This window comes from Arvicanthis niloticus, chromosome 10, assembly GCF_011762505.2.
Source record: "Arvicanthis niloticus isolate mArvNil1 chromosome 10, mArvNil1.pat.X, whole genome shotgun sequence".
Lineage (NCBI taxonomy): Eukaryota > Metazoa > Chordata > Mammalia > Rodentia > Muridae > Arvicanthis > Arvicanthis niloticus.
This window is the reverse complement of record NC_047667.1, coordinates 58,357,594-58,382,322: the sequence shown is the minus strand read 5'-3', so window position 1 is coordinate 58,382,322 and position 24,729 is coordinate 58,357,594. Positions and strand designations below refer to the sequence as shown.

The 24,729-nt window shown below is 43.4% G+C and overlaps 1 protein-coding gene across 6 annotated transcripts in view; it reads left to right on the top strand.

The window, feature by feature from the left end:
- Positions 1-24,729, top strand: part of Mark1 (microtubule affinity regulating kinase 1) — a 110,411-nt gene that overhangs the window by 22,275 nt on the left and 63,407 nt on the right. For 2 of the 6 annotated variants that reach the window (XM_076941577.1, XM_076941576.1), the window contains exon 1: positions 19,220-19,354. The exons of 2 other annotated variants lie outside the window; for them this stretch is intronic. In XM_076941577.1, the coding sequence (XP_076797692.1) occupies positions 19,256-19,354 (99 nt within the window). In that variant the 5' untranslated portion in view covers positions 19,220-19,255. Of the gene's footprint in view, positions 1-19,219; positions 19,355-24,729 lie in introns of those variants that run through there. 2 more of the 6 variants (XM_076941575.1, XM_076941574.1) reach the window with 1 other exon arrangement.

Below are 24,729 nucleotides of genomic sequence, written 5' to 3'. Positions count from 1 at the left end.
TTCCAAGTATAAGTAGAGAACTACTGGCATCTAGTGGGCAGATGTCCTGTAGAACATCCCGTCCTGAAAGTCACCGGGCTGCTTCTGTGAGAATGATGTGGTTTAGAGCTTGAGCAGTGCTGAGGGTGAATAACCGTGGACTAGATGGTGGTGGCATAGGCTGTGTGTGACAGTTATGAGGACGATCCTGAGTGAAGCAGAAGCTCCACATGCTCTGTACTGACACACACAGGGAATGCTTCTTTAGGTCAGCAGCTACGTGCAGGGTGCCAGCGTGTGTTGACTTGATCCAAGAAGAAAACCACATATAGAAAAGCAGGTGTGAGTGGAATTAACACAGCTTAAGTTTTGAAAACACATTATCTCAGATTCATCTGTGTTCTACACAGGCTAAATAGGAGATTGAATGGAGATGAGATGGATTTACCATACTTCCATCTTTTCCTCCCTCTGGTGCTAGGGCCTAAATCCAGGACCTTGAGCTTGCTAGAGAATTATTTTTCTACTGGGCTAAATTTTAAACTGTTTATAGTAACAGTAATCTGTCCTCAGTCTGTCCAGAGAGCAGTACTGCTGTGGCCTCCTGTTTGGGTAAGCCACACTTGTTCTGACTATTTCTACCTGTTCTTTCCTGGTATAATAACCCTGAAGTCATAGGCCAGAGAATGATTATTTGAGTTTGGCAAGCTCTGAGTCTATGTAGTTCAGAACTGGCAAAGTAACCACAGGCTAGTTTTGGGGACCAGCTGGTTTCACTGTGATCTCGACCTGGGTTACAAACATTCAGGCCCTTGACTTCCAGAAGCTTCTGAACTAGCTGGGAGAGTGCAATGGAGTTTAGGGTCTCCAGGAATTGTTAATTTGGAGATAATTTGGATTTCCTGTTATATCCCCATGCATAATTTCTTCAGTAAGTAGCCACACTTCTCCTTCCGGAAAGCTAGGGAGAAGATTTACAGTTTATTTTTGGGATGTATAACAATATCCTTCTTTGACTCCCCTTATATGAAAGACTCTGATCTTTGAAATAATTTAAGTCTGAGAGTTGTTTGACTGAGGCTGTGTTTTTATTTAACTATTCATACTGAAAGTCATACTATACAATTTCTATTGAAAACACACAGGGGCTGGGCATGGTGGTGCATACCTTTAATCCCAGCAGAGGCAGGTGGATCTCTGTGAGTTTGAGGCCAGCCTGGTCTACAAAGCAAGTTTCAGAACAGCCAGGGCTCCGTTACACAGAAAAAACCTATCTCAAAAAACAAAACAACAAATCAAGAGCAGGGGAGAGGAGGATGGGAGAAAGCAAGCAAGCACACAGGGCTTTATTCTCTGTAAACAGACAGTTCAAAATAATCTGGTCAAATGAAATGCATCTGAATATACATTACTCCTCCTCTTAAAAACAGGTCAGACTGGGCTGGAGCGATGACTCAGCAGTAAATACAACCAGCTGCTTTTCCAGAGGACCCAGGTTAGGTTCCCAGCACCAACATGCTTGATAACAACCATCTATAACTCCAGTCCCAGGGGATCTGACACCCTCTTCTGACCTTTGTGGGCACCAGGCAGGCACACTTATGACCAGGCATGTATTCAGGCAAAGCACCCATACATATAAACATTTAAGATCAAACAAAAGAAATTTAGGCTGTCTAGATGGATCCTAATATTCCGTACATGTTAAAAACCATTGGGTATGTTTTCAGTGTCTGCTTTGTTATTTCCTGCCATACTTTAGAACACATTCAATCTCTGTGTCCATTTTGACATATAGTTGCAGAGGGAGTCAGTGTATCATGGCAAGGAAAAATGGCAACAGACAGAAGAAATGCTGGCAAGGGAAGGAAGGCTGGCTGGTCACATTTTATCCAGTCAGGAAACAGAATGGGCAGGAAGCCCCAGGGTAACTTTTGGTGATCCACTTTCTCTGGCACGGCTTCACCTCCTCAAGTTCTACAACCTTTCCAGACAACCAGCAACTAGGGACCAACTATTTACATACATGAACATGTGAAGAAGCATGAGAACAAGCCACACAGTGTCTAGTGTAAGAACAGACAGCTATTCTAAGACCACCTGTCCCCTTCCAACGCTGGTCCTAGTTCTGTTTGCCCATATCTACCATCTTTAAAGATGTTCTTGTAGCTGTTAGTAAGCTCCTATTGTTCCTCTCCAGTTTTTGATTCAACCCATTTCAACCAAGTCCACCTCCACTGTTATACTGGCATTAGGCTTGTCAATGTTACCAGCTAAAAATGCCAACAAACCCAGCAGTTCTGTGTGATGTGGGTGACTTTTTTTATTCCTTTGTTTTCTGCAGCACCCGTCATACTCTCTGGACTTTGATAGCAGCAGAGTCATTTCATGGCAGCAGAGACTCCAGGAGTCAGGAGTTAGGTTTGATGTGTGGTGCAGATTGATGACTGAGTGGTTCTCTAGTATTTTCTGTGTTGTTAATGAACTGTGCAAAGCAAAGACATTAGCTGGCACATGAGAACATAGGAGAGAGCATGGAATGGAAGGTTTAGAGATGGGGTGGGGTTAATCAGGTGATAGCAAGTCTCATTTGGGATTTTTGGTCAAAAACTAAAGCAGAGACACATAGTCTCTTTGCATCTGTGTAGAACAGTAACCGGAGGGCTGGGCTTCAGGGTGGTGGGAGTGGCTAAACAAGTATGGAAGAGAGAGCATAAAGTAAGGGCTGGAGAGGTGCTCCTGGGGGGCTAGTGTAGGATCCGAGTGTCCATCTGACTTTGCAAAGGAGATAGATAAGCAAGGCCACGGTGGATGAATGCTGGTGACATGGGAAGACTCAATAGATTAGAAGTTTGGGGGTTGAAGACAGCTGTGAATATCCCAGTGTAAGATTCTGTGGGCAAGAGTTAAACATATCAAATACATGTTCTGAATGCTTTCAGTTTATCTGTGACAGGTGAAGCTAAAGAATCCTAATACAGTCAGGTATTATTTCATAGTAGGGGATGTAACAAGATTTAAGTACTTCCTGTGTAAGACTCATGTCCTTTTCAAACACACAGAAAATTTTTATTAATGCTGTTTGCATTACAAATTTTGTTCCAGTAGTTTAAAGAAAATTGGGCTTTATTAAACGAAGAGGCAGTTGTTAATGAATAAAGAATAATTCTTCTGCATGTGGAGTTTGGCTAGGTGGCCTCTATGCTCTTCTTGTGTCTGTGGTGGTTTGAATGTGCTTGGCCCATGGGGAGTGGCACTATTAGGGGGTATGGCTTTATTGGAAGAAGTGTATCACCGTGGAGTTGGGGCTTTGAGGTCTCTCTCATATATGCTCAGGACACCAGTGTGATCCAGAGCCTCCTCCTAGCTGCCTACAGAAGGCATAGTCTCCTCCTGGCTGCCTTCAGATCAAGATGTAGAACTCTTGGCTACTCCAGCACCAAATTTGCTTTCATGATGCCATGTTTCCCACCCTGATGGCAATGGACGGAACCTCTGAAACTATAAGCCATCCCCAAATAAATGTTTTCCTTTATCAGAGTTGCTGTGGTCATGGTGTCTCTTTACAGCAATAAAACCCAAACTAGGACAGTGTGTCCTAGATTTCAAAATCTTATGGACATATATGACTTGCAAGAAATAAAAGATAAAAGCCTTTTGGCTGAAGGAATAGCATTGCCAGTGGTTTCTCAAGTATTGATGCCTAGGTGGAACTTACCATGAACTCAGTGTACTTACCTAATAGCAAATTGATAGGAGGACATGCTCTCATATAAAGAGTGATCCTTTTAGAAGGGAACACTCTGCCATCTTGTACTGACATTGTACATGTGTACATTTATGTGCATATGTACCCATTTTCCCTGTTTTGTGGAGAACATATGTAACCCTCTGTTGCACTAGACTATCTTGGAAACATCTGACTTGTGTTTGTGAGAACTTCCATAATAAGCTAGTTTGCCTGTGGGGATACTATTATTATTAGCAAAAACAAGAGTTGTGGTAGAACTTCAGCTATAACAAATTAAGGAATTTAAAGGGCCCCTAAAAGCTGTGTAATTACTGAGGTTTCAGGTAAGTACCCAAGACCCTTTGCAAACTCCCCCTCCCAATCCTGTAGCATTATACATCTATTCAGACCTTCCTTATACCGTATTGGAGAGGTGAGTGGGCAGACCCAAACACTGTGATGGTAGAAACTGCTTCTCGGTGCCATATAAGCAGAGTGTGGTTCCTTCAGTAAATAGCTATGGGGGTGGTAACCCCCAGAATCCTAGTGCTTGAGAGGCTGTGGCAGACCTCTTTGAGCTTGAGGCCAGCTTGGTCTACGTAAGGACGTCAGGTCAGCCTGGGCAACATGAGATTCTGTCTCAAAATAAGAAAACCAAATGCAGCGAATGAAATGTCTGTGATGAACTTTTCAATGAATCATCTATATCAATGACAATTCTAACACTAAAACAAAGAATCCCTTCAAGTAAAAGTGAATCAGTGCAACACTCGAGTGATACAAAGAAGACCTGCAAAGATGATGAGGAAAACTGTTTAGAAGTAAAAGAAAAGCACGACTGCTAATGCCTGAATAATGATGTCTAACAGCTGTCCAGCGTTCACTCAACAAAGTCTGAGTCCTATTGATGCATGCTGGACATTGTCCCTAGGAATCAGGAATATATAACAAGTCAGTCAAGATTTCTATTCTTACAGAAGTCAGATTAATGCAAGTATATATAGCAGCACACACATAGATAAGTAGGTGGTGTGGGTAGTGCTAAGTTCCGAGAATAGACAAAGATGCACAGAAGCTGGTGTGGAAACTCTCAGAAATGATGGTCAGAGAAGACATTTGCATTTGCGTGAGAAGTTGGGATAAGCTCGGAAATCTGGGATTGACTGATTTAGAGTGCAGTGGTGTGTGTGTGTGTGTGTGTATGTATGTGTGTATGTCTCTGTGGACACACACAGATGCACACAGGCACGCAACAGCTAACCCTGGTATTTTTGCCATATGCTATGTAAAATAGGTTGGTCTGGAATTACTGCAGTTCTCCTGCCTCTGTCTTGCAAGTGAAGTTGGTATTATTTAATGTTCACTTCCCCACTGTGGAAACCTAGGAATACATATCTTAAAGGACATATACTTAAAGAACTGTACTGAACTAGTAAAGTTCCAGAATCCAAACCAGGTAGCCAAACTTTACACCTCTTTCTCTTTTTTAATTTTTAAAATGTATATGTTGTTCTTCCTCTATGTCTGTCTATCTGAGGGTGTCAGATCCCCTGGAAATGGAATTGTAAACTGACACGTCTGTGCTGGATATTAAACTCAGGTCCTTTGAAAGAGCAGCCAGAGCTCTTAACTGCTGAGCCATCTCTCCAGCCCCACTTCTTTAGCCACTGCACAGTTGTGTGTGGAAATGAACAATCAACTCATATTTTAATAAAAAGTTTATTTGGAGCTAGCCTCCCCACCTATTCCTCCCAAACCTGATAACCACATTTAAATCCGGAGTGTGCCTCCTGTGCACTTGTGTTCTCCAGCTGATGCGTCTGATTGTAAGTCAGCACTTCTGTCAGAGGAGAGCAGTGGGGAATCAGGTCCTTGCCAAGCCAAAGGATGCATGCTTAGTCATCGAAACGTTAGTTGGTAAGAATCGGAGCAGAAACCATCACATTAAATGGCTTTTAAACAGCCTGTGGATTTCATTTTCCTCTGTTCTTTGTGCTTTCATTTAATACAAATAATGAAGAGTGTTTTTATGTTTATTTGCGGTGTGAGTGTTAATGGTGACAAGAACTGGAAAATCGGTCACAGAGCTAAGTTCTGGGCATTCTGTTATTCATTCTTGTGATAGTTTGTATATGCTTGGCCCAGGGAGTGGCACTATTAGAGGGTGTGGTCTTGTTGGAGTAGGTGTGGCCTTTTTGGAGTAGGCACGCCATTGTGGGTGTGGGCTTTAAGACTCTCATCTTAGCTGCCTGGAAGCCAGTATTCCGTTAGCAGCCTTCAGATGAAGATGTAGAACTCTCAGCTTCTCCTGCACCATGCCTACCTGGATGCTGCTGTGTTCCAGCCTTGATAAAGGACTGAACCTCTGAACCTGTAAACCAGCCCCAATTAAATGTTGTCCTTATAAGAGTTGTCCTTATAAGGTCATGGTGTCTGTTCACAACAGTAAAACCCTAAGTAACACAATTCCCTACCTAAAAACCTGTGCTGGGGCTTCAGGATGGGCCATTGATTACAAATGCACACTGGGTAGCTGTGGTGACATGACTTTAATTCCAGTATTTGAAAGGCAGAACTCAAAGCCAGCCAGACCCACTTATTTCCTAGATAGCCAGGGATGCATAGTGAGAAGAGGGAGGAAGAGAGAGAGGAGGGGTGGAGATGGAGAGAGAGAGAGAAAGAGAGAGAGAGAGAGAGAGGAGGGGTGGAGATGGAGAGAGAGAGAGGTGAGAGAGAGAGAGAGAGAGAGAGAGAGAGAGAGAGAGAGAAGAAGAAGAAGGAGGAAGAAGAGGAGGAGGAGGAGGAGAGAGAGAAAGAGAGAGAGAGAGAAGAAGGAGGAAGAAGAGGAGGAGGAGGAGAGAGAGAAAGAGAGAGAAGGAGGAAGAAGAGGAGGAGGAGGAGGAGAGAGAGAAAGAGAGAGAAGGAGGACGAAGAGGAGGAGGAGGAGGAGAGAGAGAGAGAGAGAGAGAGAGAGAGAGAGAGAGAGAGAGAAAGCAAGAGAGAGAGCACCTACTACTCCTCTAAGAAATCTGAGCTCAATTCCCAGCACTCACATGGGGTGGCTCACAGCTATCTGTAACTCCAACTCTAGGGCATCTGTCACCACACACACACACACACACACACACACACACACACACACACACACACACTCATGCAAGCACTCATGCACATACACAATTTTTAAAAGAATAAAAATAAATCTAAAGAAAAAATATAACTTGTGGCAGGCAGTTTTATATCACAGCATTTATTTGGTTTGGGACAAGCTAGTCAACACTAGTCACATGGTAAATAATTTAGCTGTAATGACAATAGTTAAATAAGCTGCCACTCCAGATATGTACATATTATTTTCTAGGTATACCATCTGAACAGGTTCATTGTAGTGTAGGTGTATGGTCTCCTGAACTGCAGTCCAGGTGGCCTGAGCATAGTTGTTTAATAACAGGAGGCACAGCTGGTTGCACAGACAGAGGTACCATGTATACACAGATTGTTACCATGTCGTGTGGAAACATACTAGGGTTTCCCGTTGTCCTTCACTGCTTCAGACCATTCATAAGGCCATGCTTGTCTCTTCATCAGCTTTGGCTTTCCATGAGTATTTCCTAATGTGGTTCTGAGCTTTATAAGCTTTGCTTTTTTCTTGAACTAATCCTATAATACTATTTTTTCTCCTTAAGAACATTTACTGAAATACCAAAGAGGGAAGCCTCCAGTAGAACTCTTTCTTTATTCTTTTTATTCTCATTCTTTTCTTTAGAGCTTGTCTTTGTTTTTTTTCCTCATCCTGTATCTCTGAGGAGAGCCGTGTCCCACGTGTGCATGAGACAGCACAGAGCAGCAGTAGACACACCTACTTTATGTGGCAGAGCTTAGGATCCAGTGGCACAGTCTCCATTTTTGCTTCAGTGGAACATTGTTTGCCATGGCTTTGTCATTAGAGATAGAATATTGGATGTGGAAAATGAGCAGAACTTCAGGGGAAAGTGATTGCACTGTATATATACTGAGATGTTTGCCCATTCTTTTCTCACAGCTGTAATGTGGGATCTGGGTTTCTCAGCCTCATCTGTCACTTGGAGCCCTTTGATGTCCTTTGTCAGTCACACCCTGCTTTAGAACAAACTGTGGTACCTAGTCCTCCTGAGGGCTATGACATCACTAAGGTCATTTTTACGGAACTCTCTTAGCTGTTTGGCAGCACAATTCACAACTTCCATTTGTTCGTAAGTTTGAAGGAGCAGACAGAATGCTTGCATGTGACTGTGTGCAGACTCCCAATGACTATTAGAATTTTTAACTTATATTTAGTGTGTATACACATGTGTGTATGTACATCATGGCACATGTGTGGAGGTCAGAGGCCAACACGTAGGAGTCAGTTTTCTCCTCCTACCATGTGGTTCCTGGGACTTGAACTCAGGTTATCAGACTTGGTGGTAAGCCCCTTTATCAACTGAGGCAGCTCACTGGCCCTGTCGCAGGTGTGGTACATCTTTGAAGTTGGATCTATTCCAGAGGGGCACGCTAAGGACAACTGCTGTAACTCGGAATGGAGAGGACCCAGGGTTCCCTAGCCCAGTGTTCTCGATGTAGAGACAGCCAGAAGAAACTGCCCATGTTGTGGGGCCATTTGAGATGGTATTTTCCTTTGCATTCAGTTAGCCCTTTGTCGATGTGACAGAATACCTCCCGGAAAGTCAGCTTGAAAGGAGAAAGGTTTTGGCTCAGTTTCTGTCTCTGAAGTCATCTGGTAAGGCAGAACACCACAAGAGAGAGGACACAGTGCAGCAGTTTTTCGCCTATCACAGCTAGTTTAAAAAAGAGAGAGACCATTGAAGGCGCCAGGGTCTCAGTACACTTGGGATTTTTTGTTTTTTGATTTCTTGGTTTTTTTTTTTTCCCTCAAGACAAGGTTTCTTCTCTGTGTATTCCTGGCTGTCTTGGAACTCACCCTGTAGACCAGGCTGACCTTGAACTCAGAGATCTGCCTGCCTCTTCCTCCTGAGTGCAGGGATTGAAGGCCAGTTCACAGCCCATCCTCAGTATCCCTTTCAAGGGCTTGCCCCAGGGCTTTTCTCTTATACTTGGGTTCTGCCTCCTAGTTCCTCTCACCTCCCAGTGGTGCCATCTGCTGGGGACAGACTCCCCAGCAGACAACATCCCCGCCATTAGAGGACATTCCAGACCAGCCAATCACATTCTGATGAACTCTGGTCAGGTCTTTGGTCTCTTCCTCTTACCGTTGGTTTGGTTATTGGCAAAGCCTCTGTCTAGCCCTGTGAGGCTTACCACATGGGTGAGGGCCGATGAAGTGGGCTCTCTGTAGATGCCCAGCTCTGAAAGAATCCTAAGAAAAGGTTTAAATGTCGAGACTGCTACCGTTGAAGCGGGAGCAAGGTTTGAGGAGTAGCGTAGTCTGTTCGTGAAGGTCTTTGTGTAAGACTCATCAGAGTTTGGCTGCTGAAACTGCCATTTGCTAGCTATAGGGCCACTGGCGATTTGTTTTACTTTCTAAGCTTTTGCTCTCTACTATTTGAAATGGATAATGTTATCAGCTTCTCGAGTTTACAAGGATTAAATAACATTATGTTTATACAGGCACTCAACACAGAAAACATTGTCATTTTTCCTAAGTGATCGTTCTTGCTATTATTCTTGGACTAGCAGCAGCATTCCTAGTCTGAGGGATTATGCCTAGTTGTGAGAATACTCTGTTCGTAGTGGGAGTTCAGACAGCATGGGGGAGGAGCAGCCAGATGAAGTAACTGCTGTGGTCCAGCAATGGCTGGTACTGAGTCATCCTGCTGCTTCACTTCTCTGTACCTCTCCATCTACAGACTGGAAGACAGTTGTGCTCAAAGCCACTGTTTCTGCTCAAGCAGGTGAAGGAAACCGTTGTCCAGGGAGTGATTTTTTTTCTTTAAGGAAGTAATGTGCTAGATGCCAGGGTCTAGTAAGTGTGATTTGAATGGTTTGTAGTTTGCTACAAACTGACATTGGCAAATGTCAGCACATGGGTGTGTCTGTAGGCAATTGGTGAGTGAGTTCAGGCATGACCTGCTAATTTGCCAAGAAATTAGTGCATCGTAGATAGGAACCAACTACTTGTAATGGTTTAAGTATTTTTGATGACAGGTGATAGATTCAGACAAATGAGAAGTTTTAATGTCCAAAGCTTCCCATAAACTCTTCTTTCCAACCTAGAATTGCCAAGGAAAGGGATTCTATACACATACAATTGGCTGTCTGTATCTGTGGCCTGTATCTTTCGATTAAACCAAGAATGTTCTAAAAGTAGTCTTTAAAAACAGTAATGGCATCTGAACTGAGTGCCTGTAGACTTTTCCCTTTTTACTCTTCCCTAAGCAGTGTAGTGTAGGAACTGTTTGCACAGGATTTACCTCGTCAGGCACTATAAGCAACCTATAGGTGACTGAAGGGTGTAAGTCATGTGCAAACATGACATCATTCTATACAGAAGGAACTTGGGAGTCCGGAGCATTTTGTGCCTTTGATGATGAGTGTGGTGGTCCTGGAATCTTTCTTTATAGAAACCAAAGAGTGGTGGTATAAACACATGGAAAGCTTTCTGAGACAAAGGGTAGCATATGATTCTTCGCATTATTTTTCTTTTCAGAGTATTTGTCAAGGATTATGCCATATCGCAGCACACGTGAATATCTTATTCTTTAATTCCTTAGCACTCTACTTTATGGGTGTATTTAACTACGTTTTCTTTGATGGCTCTCCATGTTATGTCTCACCTTCTGCAATTTTATTTATTTTAAAGATATGTTATTTATGTCTTTATGTATTTATTTATTTATTTGCAACAGGGTTTCTCTGTGTAGCTCTGACTATCCTAGGACATGTTCTGTAAACCAGGCTGGCTTTGAACTGACCACTCAGCAAGATTTCTTTATTTTATTTTATGTGTATAAGTGCTTTGCCTGTGTGTATGTATGTGTGCCACATGACCATGGGAGGCAGAACTGTAGTTACAGATGGTTGGGAGCCACCATGTGGGTGCTGGAATTGAACTCAGGTCTTCTGCAAGAGCAACCAGGGCTCTAACCACTGAGCCATCTCCTCAGCCCCTTCTGTAATTTTAAATACTGTGTTACAGTGAACAATTTTGACTTTTATATAAGCCACTTCACACTTGTACATGTGGGAGTTTTATTATACACAAAATTCTTAGATGAAGCGCATAAAGCAAATACTCAGGAAGCCTCTGGTGGAACACAGTTTTCATTTTGCCTCTGAGGAAAGGAAAAGTGTAGTTGAAACAGCTGTCAGCTATGTGGTAAGCCTAAGCATCAAAGGCTGCTGATATCAGAAGCTGCCGCTGTCCTTACAGGTCTTGGTGGTGGTGGAAGCCCACACCTTTAATCCCAGCACTCGGGAGGCAGAGGCAAGCAAATCTGACTTTGAGGCTGGCCTGGCTACATAAAGAAATTCTGTCTCTACAAACCAAAAATAAATGAATAAAAGATGTCTGGGTAACTTCTGAAAGCTAGCACTACTACTTTAACTTTTAAACAACCGTGACCACACGATTTTTCTTTTGGTATCAGAAATATTAAATGGTACTTGCTCCATTTTGGCCTATGGCAGGGACAGTCAGTCACCCACCAGGGGTTCTGATATTGGGCCTGTGGCCAGTTACTGTTAAGTACTTTCTTTCCCATAATTCTCATTGAATTCAAGGCCTTTGATGTATAGGCAAGTGCCATCGTTGTAAAGATGAGTGAGCCTGAGCTGGGAGAGGTAGCATCTCAGATGTCCCTGACTTCAGCAGCACACCCTGCGGTTGCTTGCTTTATACTTTTTTTCAGTTCATTGTTTCTTTTATTTCTACAGTATTCCCTGACACTAAAAACTCTGATGCAAGATATTTTTTGTTTTAAAAAATGCAGAACTTTTTCTTTTCTTTTCTTTTCTTTTCTTTTTTTTCTTTTTCTTTTTTTTTTTTTTTTGAGACAGGGTTTCTCTGTATAGCCCTGGCTGGCCTGGAACTCACTCTGTAGACCAGGCTGGCCTCAAACTTAGAAATCCGCCTGCCTCTGCCTCCCAAGTGCTGGGATTAAAGGTGTGTGCCACCACCGCCCAGCCTAGTGCAGAACTTTTAACAGAAGAAAATCATGATGTGTCTTTCCGTGTTTTAATAAAATATTTTGTTAATTCTTTGAGAATTTCATACATACGATGTATTTTGATAATACTCAGCCTCACTCCTCCTCTGTTAACTCCTTCAAGATGCACTCCCAGCCCTCACCTCCCTCATGTCCTTTTTACATTTATTTATTTTTAAACCCACCGAGCCCCATGGGTGCTGACCATGTACTTATCAGTATGGGTTCCACTACAGTTGGCCTGCCTGGGGCCACACCCTTAAAGAAAACTCACTGCTCCTCCCCCACAGCCCTCAGCTGTCAGTAGTTTCTCAGTTAGGAGTGGGCATCTTGAGCCCCTTCCCTACCTCATGATGGAATATTGATTAGCTTGGTCTTGTCCAGGCAACCACAGCTGGTGTAAGTTCAAGAGTGCTAGGGTCCTGTCCTGCCTAGAAGATGCCGTCCTCCCTGACCTTTGACCCCTAGTAATCTTCCTATCCTCTCTTCCTCAATTCCCCTAACACTAGGGACAGGGTGCCTCATGGTGGCTGAGCTCTCCACAGACACTGTGCACTTTGGGCAGTTGTCAGTTCCAGCATTAACTGCAGTCCACTACACAATGGCACTTCTCTAATGAGGTTTGAAACCTGCACTAGCCTATGTGTGTGGGGATCAGAAGCTAGAGTGCAGCTGGATACTAATGGCATGTTTTTAAAAGAAATGCTCTATCTGCTGTGTTTAGAATAAACAGAGGAGAGGGAAGTGGTGGAGGCAAGGTTGGAAGCTTATCAGTATGCTAGGATGGGGGCGTCATAGCAGCTCAGACTAGATTTCCTGACAGATTGGACGTGAGGTGAAAGAATGGAAGGGCTGGGAATAGAGAGCAAATTGGGAGTTGTAAGGTTAGGGTGTGTTGAGGTTCAGTTGTTGACAAGCATCCAAGTGGACATGTCAAGGCGACAGGATCTAAGTCTCAAATTCAAGAGAGATACCTGGAGATGGAACTTGTCTGCATACATGCTGCTTAAAGTTTTGAAACCAAGCAGAGTCATCCTGGCAGTTGATGTAATGTGACAGAGAAACAAGGCACTAAGGTTGGAATTCCTGGTTTACTTCAGTGTCAGAAAGCTGGGAGAGAAGGGAAGTGAGCTGGGAGATCTAGGAGGCGAGATCAGCTGGAGGAGAGCGAGCCTGTAAGCTGGTGGAGGTGAAAGGTGAAAGGTGAAAGGCGGAAGCAGCTGCTGAAAGATGCTTGCAAGCCAAGAAGACCTGTCTGTGTCGACGATTCATCTCCTTTCCTCTTGAGATGCTGTCCAGTGTAGTGATTGTAAGCAGGAGCTACTGACTTTGGGAGCCCCTTCAGTTTGGCTCTTATGCTTGAGTCTTCTGAGATTCTGCAAGTTGATCTTGTAAATCTGGTCACCCACCTCTCAGTCTTGGATTGAACATTTTTCTAGAGAAAGTACCACTGTTGTTGGTCACATGTGTTTCTAGACATTTTTTCATGGATGAGTCAGGAAATAACATTATTTCTAAAAATATATTAACTTTTTAACTTGCTTATTTTTTTGTTAGCTATAGTTTGATATTTTGAGGAAATGATACAAATTTTATTTCATCTTCTCAAGAGAAAAAGTTTAAAAGAATGTGTTTTCCTTTGAGAATTTCATACAATGTATTTTAATCATATTCCTTCTCCTCCCTAGCTTCTCCCTGACCTTCTTCCACCTCATGTCTTCTCTTTAAAAAAAAAAAAAAAAAAAAGCTACGGATCCAGCGAGTGTGTTGCTAACTACTCCTGCCTGATCTTTAGCCCGCCCTGGAGTGGGGTTGATATACCCAGTATTAATTACTCCATGGAAGAAAACTGATTTTCCTTCTTCCAGAAGCTGTCAATTGCTATTAGCTCCCTGGCTGTGGGCAAAACTTTGTGCTCCTCTTCCCTACTCCATGCTGGGATTTTGTCTGGCTTGTGCTTGTACAGGTCTGGTGTGTGCTGTCACGGCCTCTATGAGTTCATGTCTGTATCTGCCCTGTTACGTTTGGGAAAACTTTGTTTCCTTAAAGTTTTCTTTCCCCGCTGATGTGCGCATCTGTGGGTGTAGCAGAATGTTCTTATAAGTCACTTTATTGCCGTTCCTTTAGCAGAATCATAGTAGTAGATTCTCCCCTCGAGGCCCATGATGTATTTAGAGTCTAGTTAGTTTCTTGGCCACTTCAGCAGTGTTGGGTATGGACTCTGTGGAACTAGCCTTAAATCCAACTTCAAAGAGGAGAGAAGCTGCTGCTTGCTCCCATAACGTTTGAGCCACTGTTTCACAAGTGGGCTCATCTTGCAGCCAGGCCGTTATTGTAGCTTGCAGTGGTGAAAGCTGGGTAAAATTGATGATCACCCCCCCCCCATATTATTATAGCACCTTCCAGCACTATGAATGCTATCCAGCAGAAATGAAGCTTCCAGATGAATACCAGCTAGGTTTCTTCATGTTTCTACAACGTGAAAATGTAGTTTCTTCACCAATAGGGTCTTACCATCACATTGTAAAGGGTAACCAACACTATTGGCAATAGCTTGTAATGTTTAGGGGATCTATAGGACCCCATTGGCCAACAGCTCAAAAGATGTGCCCTATTTCTAGGCCTGAGGAAGGGATTTGGGAACATAGGATTTTTAGTTGGGGTATTTTGATACATGTATGCAATTGTCATATCCTGGTAATTGGTATATCCAATATCTCAAACATTTGTCATTTCTTTGTGTTTAGAACATTCAAAAACATTTCTTAGCTATTTTGAAATATATAATTAACTGTAAACCATCCTACTATGTTATAAGATATTATAAATAGGAAATTTTGTTAAAATATAAGTTTATAATAAACATATATTCATGTATACACATACATGCATAAAATATAGACTCAAGATAATAGCCTTCACTAGGCTTACTAAGGGTTTAGGGTTTTTTGTCTAAAAAATATTCTAATAAGGATATAAATTCAAAATATAGTTTTAAAGTCTCTTAAAATACATTTTTCTTTCTGTTTATATCAATTTGGCATCTAGTGAATTTGTTTCAATTTGTATTAAATAGTTCAAGATTAATGGGGTTTTTTGGATAGTTTTTATTTTTAAAAAAATGTCTAAATAATTTACTTAGCTTTAAGGAATTTCCTTGCTCCTTCACTGGTGACCCTAAGTTTACCCTTCTAGAGTTTGTTTCTGCAAACGCGTGCGCATGGGTTCACGTGTGTTTCCTGGGGTAATTCTTCCTCCATGATTTTCCCCTTGTATCCCTGCCCTCACTCTAGCACCCACTGTCTGTCCGTCCATGGAAGCTGCTGTTGTCCCGTCCATACAGTTCACCCCAGGTGGGAGGTTTTCATGCAGATGTAGTATGTGCTCAGGAACAGTGTGGGAGGATTCTCCTTGATTCACCTCCCATGAAGTGACAGCTCAGTGGAAGTGTCAGTGTCAAGTCTCTGCTGTTCCCTGGCAGCTTGTGAGATGGGTGAGTGGTGAGGAGTAGGGAACAGTGGTGGTAACTGGGAAGGATGCCTCAGGTAACCCCAATTAGAGTGTCTTCACCTGGTCTGTGGTGAGTGTTCCTTAGATTCTGGCCTTTATTTTTGTTCTAGAATGAGCACATTTGCATTCCTCTGTACTCAGCAGAATGAGGAGTCAGGGAAATGTGAGGTGATCTTGCCATGGCTTCTCTCAGGAGCTCAGTGGTCTGTTTGGTCTGTGCATCTGTCCTCATGGGGTATCAGAAAAAGTCCTCTGCACTCTTCACTTTCTGCTTTATTAACTTGGAGTGTTAGGAGGGGGTGCGGCTGCATCCTTTCTAATGCTGGGGCTCATTTCCCCTGACTTTATTCATCTTGGAGGGTCTTGAAGAAGTAATGCAAACATGCTGTTGTGTTGCCTTCTGCTCCCCAAACTCTGTTTCAAACTTACTTTGTAAGGATATCTATCCAACTCCGTCAAGCAGTAAACAATGAGTATGCATCCCAGTAATGTAACTAGTTATCGGACTCAATGTGGGAAAGTTATTTAACCTGATTGCATGGTACATACTAAGTAAATGCTTGCTCCTCTTTTCTCCCCCCCCCCCATTCTCTTACACATATTTTCTAAACCTTTTTATTGATTCTTTGTGAATTTCACATCATACACCCCAATCCCACTCATCTCTCTGTCCCTTTGTATCAGCTCTCTGCCCTTGCAACCTCCCCTCCAAAACAAAATAAAACAAAATCTCTTTGTGGAAGCTACAGTGTTGTCACAGTATGTTCCACAGTATACTCTTTTGTCCACACATCTTTACTTGCAAACGTTCACTGCAGTGACCTTGGTAGGCTTCGAGGCCTCTGGCTTCTGCTACACTATCAACACTGGATCCTCACCAGGACTCCTCCCAGATATCCTGTTGCTACCCTGTGTCATGGAGATCCTGCAGCTTTGGATCCGTAGGATTGGCTCTCACGTGTTCTGCAGTTCATAGATAGGGTAGATGTTGGGGTGGGCCAACTCAAAGCCCTGAATCTGGACCTGTGTAATAGTGAGTTGGTTAGCTCATTCAGCTCTCCCACACCCACACCACCAGGGCCAGCTCTTCAGCACTGGGCAGCTTCTCACTCTCATGCCCAGCTCATCATCACCTTTGTCACCAGGGCTACCTTTACTGAGCTGCCCAGGTGAGGTATAGGGCCTACTCTCCCAAGTGATGCAGCTGGTGAGGGGCAGGACAGCTCTCCCACTCTCATGACCCTGGGCTAGCTCTCCCACCTCAAGTGAGGAATAGGGCCAGATCAGCACAGTGCTGAGACATCAACATGGCTTTGAATGGCAGCCCAGACCAGGAACATGCATGGCCTTTGGTGATAACAGGAGCCTCAGATATCAACACAGACCCCAGCTACATTAGGACCTTGGCTCCCTGGCTGCAGCAGGGGCCAGAGTGTTACCATGGCTTCAGGTGGCAATGCAGGCCACTCCAAATAAGCATGTTCCCTATGGCAACACAGCCCTCAGAAATCCACATGGTTTCAAGTGGCAGCCCCAATCATGGATATCCCACGGCCTTTGCTGGTAACTCAGGCCACAGACATCCACACAGATCCCAGTTGCAACAGGATCATGGACCCAGCCATGGCCCTTGGCAGCAGCCCAGGCAGGCCAGGACATCCCATGGCCTCAGGCAGTTATGCGGGCTCCTCATATCCGCCTGTTCCTCACTGTTGTCTGGTCCCCAGTCCAGCTTTCTCCTAGCCAAGGTGTATGAACCCCTTGGCTTCACTGTCTCTCCCGCCTCTCCACCGAGTGCTCCATCTTTCTCACACATTCACATTTCTTCAGCACACATTCATGCATCATTGTGGTGCCCACAGCAAGCCCGGGTGGTCGCTTAGATGGCTTCTTTCTGGCAGCCCTGGGCCAATGTGACCAGGATGGGGAACTTGGGTGTCTCCTACACACTTTTTTTTTTTTTTTTTTTTTTTTTTTGGTTTTTTGAGACAGGGTTTCTCTATGTAGTCCTGGCTGTCCTGGAACTCACTCTGTAGACCAGGCTGGCCTCGAACTCAGAAATCCACCTGCCTCTGCCTCCCAAGTGCTGGGATTAAAGGCATGCACCACCACTGCCTGGCTCCTACACACATTTTTTTTTTTCAATTTTTTAAAAGATTTACTTTCATCCCAATTGAATCTTCCCCTCCCTTCTCCTTCCAGTCCCTCCCTCTCATCCTCCCTGTATCTTCCATCCTCATCCTCCCTTTCTTCTGAGAAAAGGGGAGGCCTCCCATGGATATCAACCTGCCTTAGCATATCAACTTGTGGTAGGACTAGGCAAATCTTTTATTGTGGCTAGGCAAGGCAGTTCAGTTAGGGGAAAGGGATCCAGAGGCAGGCAACAGAGTCAGAGACAGTGTCGGGGACTGCTCTGCCAAATGTTGGAACCCGCACTGCCAAAAGCTTGGGGCCCAAAATTGTTAGGGCCCACACCTCCCCAAGCTTTGGGGGCTAAATTGTCCTGGCTTGTACTGCTGCTCCGTTCCGTGAGTCAGGGTTCAGCAAGAGAGAGAGAGTGAGGGCAGATGTGAAGAATGGAGACCAGACAGAGTGTGATTCAGTCCTGTTTATTCTCAAGTCTCTCTTCTTCTCTCTTTCCAAGTCCCTTGTTCCTAGTCCAAGTTCCAAGTCTCGAGTTCCTAGTCCCTAGTTCCTAGTCCCTAGTGCCTTCGAGATCCAAGTTTTCCAGTCCCCTCTTCTGTTTGCCTCTCGCCTTTTATAAGTCTCACTTCTTAAGTCACACACACCCAAGGGAAAATCCTGGGTATATAAAACAAAATGTTATCAGAGTGTGCTCAGCTGTTGTAGGCTGTTGAAAACAAGTCTCTTGTCAGGGTATATGGTTCAAGATGGCTGCAAGGATGATAGCCGCCTTCTGTTGGCTCCCCACAAGACAGCTCTTGCTCCCTGTTAGGAGTCTCACATGAAGACTAAGCTGCACATCTGTTACACATGTGCAGAGGGCCTAGGTCAGTCCCTTGTATGGTCTGGTTGGCAGTTCACACTCTATGAGCCCCTATGGGCCAGGCTGGTTGATTCTGTAGGTTTTCTTGTGGTGTCCTTGACCTCTCTGGTTCCTTCAATCCTTCATCCTGCTATTCCATAGGATTCCCCAAGCTCCTTCTAATGTTTGACTGGGGGTCTCTGCATCTGTTTCTATCAGTTGCTGGGTGAAGCCTATCTGATAACAGTTATGCTAGGCTCCAGTCTCTAAGTGTAGCAGAATATAAATAATAGTGTTGGGGTAGGCTCTCTCTCACAGCATGGGTCTTAAGTTGGGCCAGTCATTGGTTGGCTGTTCCCTCAATTTCTGCTCCATCTTTACCCCTGCATATCTTGTAGGCAGGAAAAATTGTGGATCTAAAGTTTTGTAGCTGGGTTGGTGTCCCAGTTTCTCCATTGGAAGTCTTTTCTGGTTATAAGAGATGGCCGTTTCAGGTTCTGTGCCCCCCATTGCTGGGAGTCTTAGTTAGGGTCACCCTCAGATTCCTGGGAGTTTCCCTTGAGGAAGGTTTCTAGTACATCCCAGAGATGTCCCTTCACTGATTCTAGTTCTCTCAGTTTGCTGCCTCTACCCCAACCCCACTTGATCCCTCTTGTTCCTCCTCACCTCAGTCCATTGTCTTAAAAATACTTTTATAATCATCTTTTAATTATACTGATTAATATACATTGTTAGAATAACAACATATATATTTGAAATGTACAACAGAAAAATAAAGTATTTGTGAGCTCCAGTGTTTCTATGACTCCTAGCTTCTGTCCCTAGAGGTCATTACTCACATTTTGTCTCTGAGGAACTGTCTGGAGGGACCTGTGCTTCCTGAAGCGTTTGCACTGATGTTTGCTCATGCATATGCACACGTATAAGGACATGCCATCCACACAGAGCCAGTTCCCGTTGGTAGATGCTCATGCTGCTTCTCCCTTTTTCAGAGACGGTGCTGCAGTAAGTGCCTTCAGAACATTTGTCTTTAGGTGTGCCTGTGATTATGTCTGTAGTGGAAATAACCAGATATAAAATTGATAATGTAAAGATTACCTCCCCAATTGTAGTATACTGTTACCAGCTAACGTTCTCCTAACGTTCTCTAAATTTGATCTTCACTAACCTAACAGCTGTGGTTATCCACTTCAGCTTCTGTGTACAGCTATCCGTGTCATGACTAGCTGTCCTCAGAAACCTAAAAATCAAGCATAGCTCCTTTTCAAGCTATTCATGATGTCCTCTGCTTACCTCCTCTTGTCACTGAGCGCTTTGATAGAATCAACGAAGCTTTGTATTAGAAAATCAACCATCTGCCCAGTATCTTGCAATTAGTTTTTCTCAGCTTATTAATTTGTACTTTTGCTATAAGGAGAGTTTTTGTTTTGTTTCTTAGATCAGCGCTGGACACTATTCTGCCTTTACTCTCAACATGATAGGGGACATAGAACTGCACACCAGCGTAGGGTACAGCAAGACAAAGATATTGTCCATCCAGTGTTTTAAAGTTAATGATCTTAAATTTTATTTTTATGGCATCTGCTTTCTGTCACACCTAGACATTTCAAACATGAAGCAAAACACATGAACACACAAACAGAAAAGCCAGTTATGTGCTTCCTCAAGTACTTCTATTCTCTCTCTCTCTCTCTCTCTCTCTCTCTCTCTCTCTCTCTCTCCCTTTCTCCCTCTCTCTCTCCCCTCTCTCTGTCCTCAGCCTACTGAAGATTTATCTTGAGGTAAGGAGTAGTCTTCTACACTGAGAGATCTAAGGTTTGTTTTTCTAGTTATTATTTCTCCTTTACTATGAAGTACAAAATTTGACATTTCAGTTTCCTGAATTTTCCTTTGTGTTTAGTTACTCAAACTTCTGTAGTTCTCTGCTCTGGAAACCATGTGAAGTTGCTTCTCTCACTGTTCTGTCATTCAGAAGGATGTTTAATTGGAGTAGTTTTCTGGTTTTCTTTTTTGGAAAAGTCACTGGGGCTGGAGAGATGACTCAGTGTTTAAGAGTACTCATTACTCTTGCAGAGAACTTGACTTTGATTCCCAGCACCTATGTCAAGCAGCTCACACCCACTTGGAATTCCAACTCCAGAACATCTGATGCCTATTCTGGCCTCTGTAAGCACTTATATACATGTATATATAACACACACACACACACACACACACACACACACACACACACACACACACACACATGCGCATACACACACAAATACTTTTTAGAATTAAAATTCAACTCTCTAGAATTAGAAAGTGTTACTTCCTCATCTCTATGTGGTATTTATCCAACTGAATTGTGTATATTTGACATTGTAGTGAAGAAAATAGGCAGCTGCTGAGAAGAAAATAGGCAGCTGCTGAGATTCAGGAAATATATATCATCTGTCCACTGAGCTATCTGAAAATGGGTACCAGAATGAGAAGCAGGGATGCAGGATGATAGTGTTAATGTAATTAGTGACAATTGGACACATATAAGAACATTCTAATAAAATTACTGTAGATTTTATGCAGTTCTTTAAAACCTTTGTAAAATGAAATGAACAGAAGTCCAGAACAATCCTCGGTGACATTAGTGGAATACTTTGTGTTCATCCTGGTTGAACTGGTAGAGCCCTCCTTGCTGTAACTCCATTTGGTCAACAAATCCATTGTGACCAAATTCACTCACTGACCACCTGTGCTGCAGTCACTCGGTCTTGTAGCTGCTTTCTCAGCTAGTCTTGTTAAAGGTATTCTTGGATCTTACTAGATACTTCAGTATCTTGGTTCTTATCTTTTTTTATCTGTGTACATGTGCACTGTGATTCGAGCATGTGGGTTCCAAGCTCAGCTGGCCTGTCAGCACTACCCAGCACCTTCCTCACTGTCTTTGGTGAACTTGTCTTTCCTCAGTGTAGTTTCAGTCATTTTCTGCTCTCTGAAATCCTCTGTCCCATATCTTCTCTTAGAAGATGCTTTAGCCTCCATTGGAGAAACCAAAACCCATTGGATCAGAATTCCTCCAGCTTACCATGGTCCAGCATACCCAAGACCTGGTTTCTCTTCCTTTCTGTTGGTTACATACAGGAGAAGAGATGTCTTTCTTCTAGCTTCTGGACAATCTCTCCATCGAGGCTCTGGTTCTTCTCACCCTCCACCTTCCTAGGAACTCACCTTCCTTCTCACATCTGCTCTCTTCACCCTCTTTCCCTACTTTATCTTTTAATTGACATTAAATACAGTAATTCTCTCTCTTCTTAAGTAATAAAATAAAATAAAATAAAAAGCAAAGGAGTGGTCACCTCCCTCTCCTGTGTACCTCTTTTCCCCAGCTACCTTGTCATTACCTCCTCAAAGCCAACTGCTCAGATCCGTAATCTGCTGTAGCTGCTCCAAGTCTCCAGACATAGTAGAGCATTCAGAGAAAACACTAGACTGATTAGCTGGGCTTGGAAGCATTTTGTTTACAAGTGTCTAAGAGAAAAGTTTCTCTGGAATCTGGTCTTGAAATTTGAAGGGCACTGATTTTATTTTTAAGTCTGTAAACGTTAATTTACAGTTTTTACTGTGTGTATACAGTAAAAACTCTCCATGTGCTGGAACTGCAGTGTTACCTTCTTCTCACGGTGCCTTCAGCTTCTAAGAGACATGGGAGTCCTCAGTCATGGCTGCTGTGGGTTTGCCTTTGTTGAACTTTCGCTCTATCAGTTTGCAGGCACATACGTATTTGGGATCTTTATACCTTCCCGTTGGCCTCAGTGACTCTCACCTGTGTTGCGCTGTGGAGTTTGTCTTGTCTGATATGCTCACATCGAGTCCAGCTTTCCCGTACTCCCTTGTATACTGTATTGCCTGTCTTTCCCGTCAGTTGGCCTTCGGCCCATCAGTCATGATACTGAAAGTGCATTCTTGAAGACAGCATCTAGGCTTTTACATTAAGATTTCACTTGATGGTGTGTTTTGCATTTTCAGCTTACACTAATTATGATTTCCAGTCAGTTTGTAAGTTGCGACGCTGTGCTTTGGGTTTGCTTTGCATATCATTTTTGGTGGTGTTATTAGTATTCTCCCCTTATTGTCTGCTTCTAAGATAATGAAACCTTTTCCTAGTATCCCATTTTACTTTCTTTCTTGGCTTCTTATTGCTGTGTTGTGTTTGCAGGTTTACTTCTGTGGAAACTGCATGCATAAAGTTTATGGCAACATACACAGACTGACCCTAGACCAGTTCCCCAAACTCTGTGTGCCTTGTCACACATACTTACTTTGATGTCTTCTGTTCAACATGTAGAACATGATGTTTTACTTTAAGTGGTCATATATCTTTTAAACAAATTGAGAGGTGGGAAACATGTTAGCACACATATGTACTGTTGTTGGAGTTTGTTATTCCTCTGGATGGATCCACTTGCTCTCCATGATCACCACTTTAACAGACCGTACAGTGTTGTGTCTACATTAACAAATTCTTTCCTCTCTTATTTTTCTATTATGTCTCTGTCTTGCCTGGAAAGAACACTTTCATTGGATCAAGGCTTTGGAGTGCATTTGTGTTTTCAAACTTTTCTCAAAGTGCAAATTCCAGGCAGTATGCAGCATCATGGAATAGTATCACTATTCCCTTGTGGCTTTCGCCTGTGACCTCTGACCTGCTTCTTGGCCATTCTCTTGGTCATACCTAGAAAAAAGTTCTTGTAGTTGATAGCAAGCTTCCACTGTCCCTTGTGACTACATTTTTCTCAAGATTTTCTTTACTTTCTAGCCATTTTCTGTAGCTTCGGCTGCACCCACAGATTCCTGTAGCTGCTAGAGCTTGTTTCCCACTTGAATGTAAGCTGTCTGGAACTAATCGGACTAGAGTTTATTTCCAAGATGGAAACTGTGTATGGGGGAGGGGGACTTCCCCTGGCCTGGTGGCACACCTGTAATCCCACCACTCAGGAAGCTGAATCACGACGATTGTGAGATCAGGGCTAGCCTCAGTTATATAAAGTGTAGAGAGACCCTACACTTTAATTTTTTTCATAATGGTCTGTTTATATTACATATCTCTGACTATCCTGGAACTCACTATATAGATCAAACTGGCCTTAAACTCTCAGAGTTCCCCCTCCCCACCTCTGTATCCCCAGTGCTGAGAGTAAAGGTGTGCACTTACACACTTGGTCCTGAGAGACCTTCTTTTGGGGAGCGGGATTTTACTTAGTGAAGATTCTTCCCTTACATCCTAAGCTGCTCTCCCAATTTTGTATGCTGTCTGCATTAGCTCTTCTAAACTGCCTAAGAATTGCCTTTAATGTTTTGTCTAGAAAACTATTTTCAAATCTGCTGGCAGGCTTCTCCAATACAAGCTATTTCTCTGTTATTGAAAGCATAATTTCTGGATTCTTTTACTACCATGACTTGGTAAAATGCAAGTGTGGTTATTAATTTTCAGTCGCCAGGGCCTGTATTTTTCCTGGTGTGATTTACTTAGAAAGTGGCACATTACAGAGTCTGGGGCAGAGCTGTAGTAGCCCTGCCTTGCAGTCTGGTACTGTGTGGTCCTCCTTCTCAGGAAGTGCGGATATCCACTCACTGAGCAAGGTTTGCATCTGTGAGAGGACACACAGTACTCATTTGCTATTAGACTGAGTGTTAGTAACCGACACCGCTGTAGGAAGTTGGTATCTCTGCAGCACAGTGGAGAGTGCTCGTGGAGCCTTCTGTTCACTCTGGGGCAATGTGGAGGTGTGTTCTTTCTTACTGGAGTATCTCTTGCCAGTCTCATGTCCTTGGCTGCTGCCAAGATTTCACAAAGGAGGTCATAGTCTTCTGGAAGGGTAAATAGGCCCTTTGTCCTCTGATCCAAGTTTGGTCTTCCTTCTTGGTTAGACATTGAGCACCTTCAACCTGACACGTCAGGAAAAGAAACAAAACTTGTAGGTTCAGGAATGAATGGATGCAGATGAGCAGAGGCCATGAGAAGGGGGATTTTATCTTCACAGCTTCAATGTGTGCAGAGGAAGAATCCGAAGTGCTTGTTTTACCAAGAGATTCTTTACTAGTTTAGTCTCCACATCACTCCTCTCTGACTCTAGCCGTTCGATCCACTCCAGTCTCTTCTCAAAGACCAGCCCTTCCATGGCAGCCCTTGCTTTGTACCTAATCTGCTTCGGTGTTCTTCATACCAGGGACTGCTAGCTGTCGCGCTGTTGACTCACATACTCACCATTCCGTTCCCTGTCTGTTTCCTTCTACAAAAGCAGGAGTTGTTTAGTTATCTTCTCCTGTAGGACAGTACTGTGTATATAATAGGTCAAAATAAAGTGTGCTGACAGAATAAATGGGTCATGGAATAGTGGAAT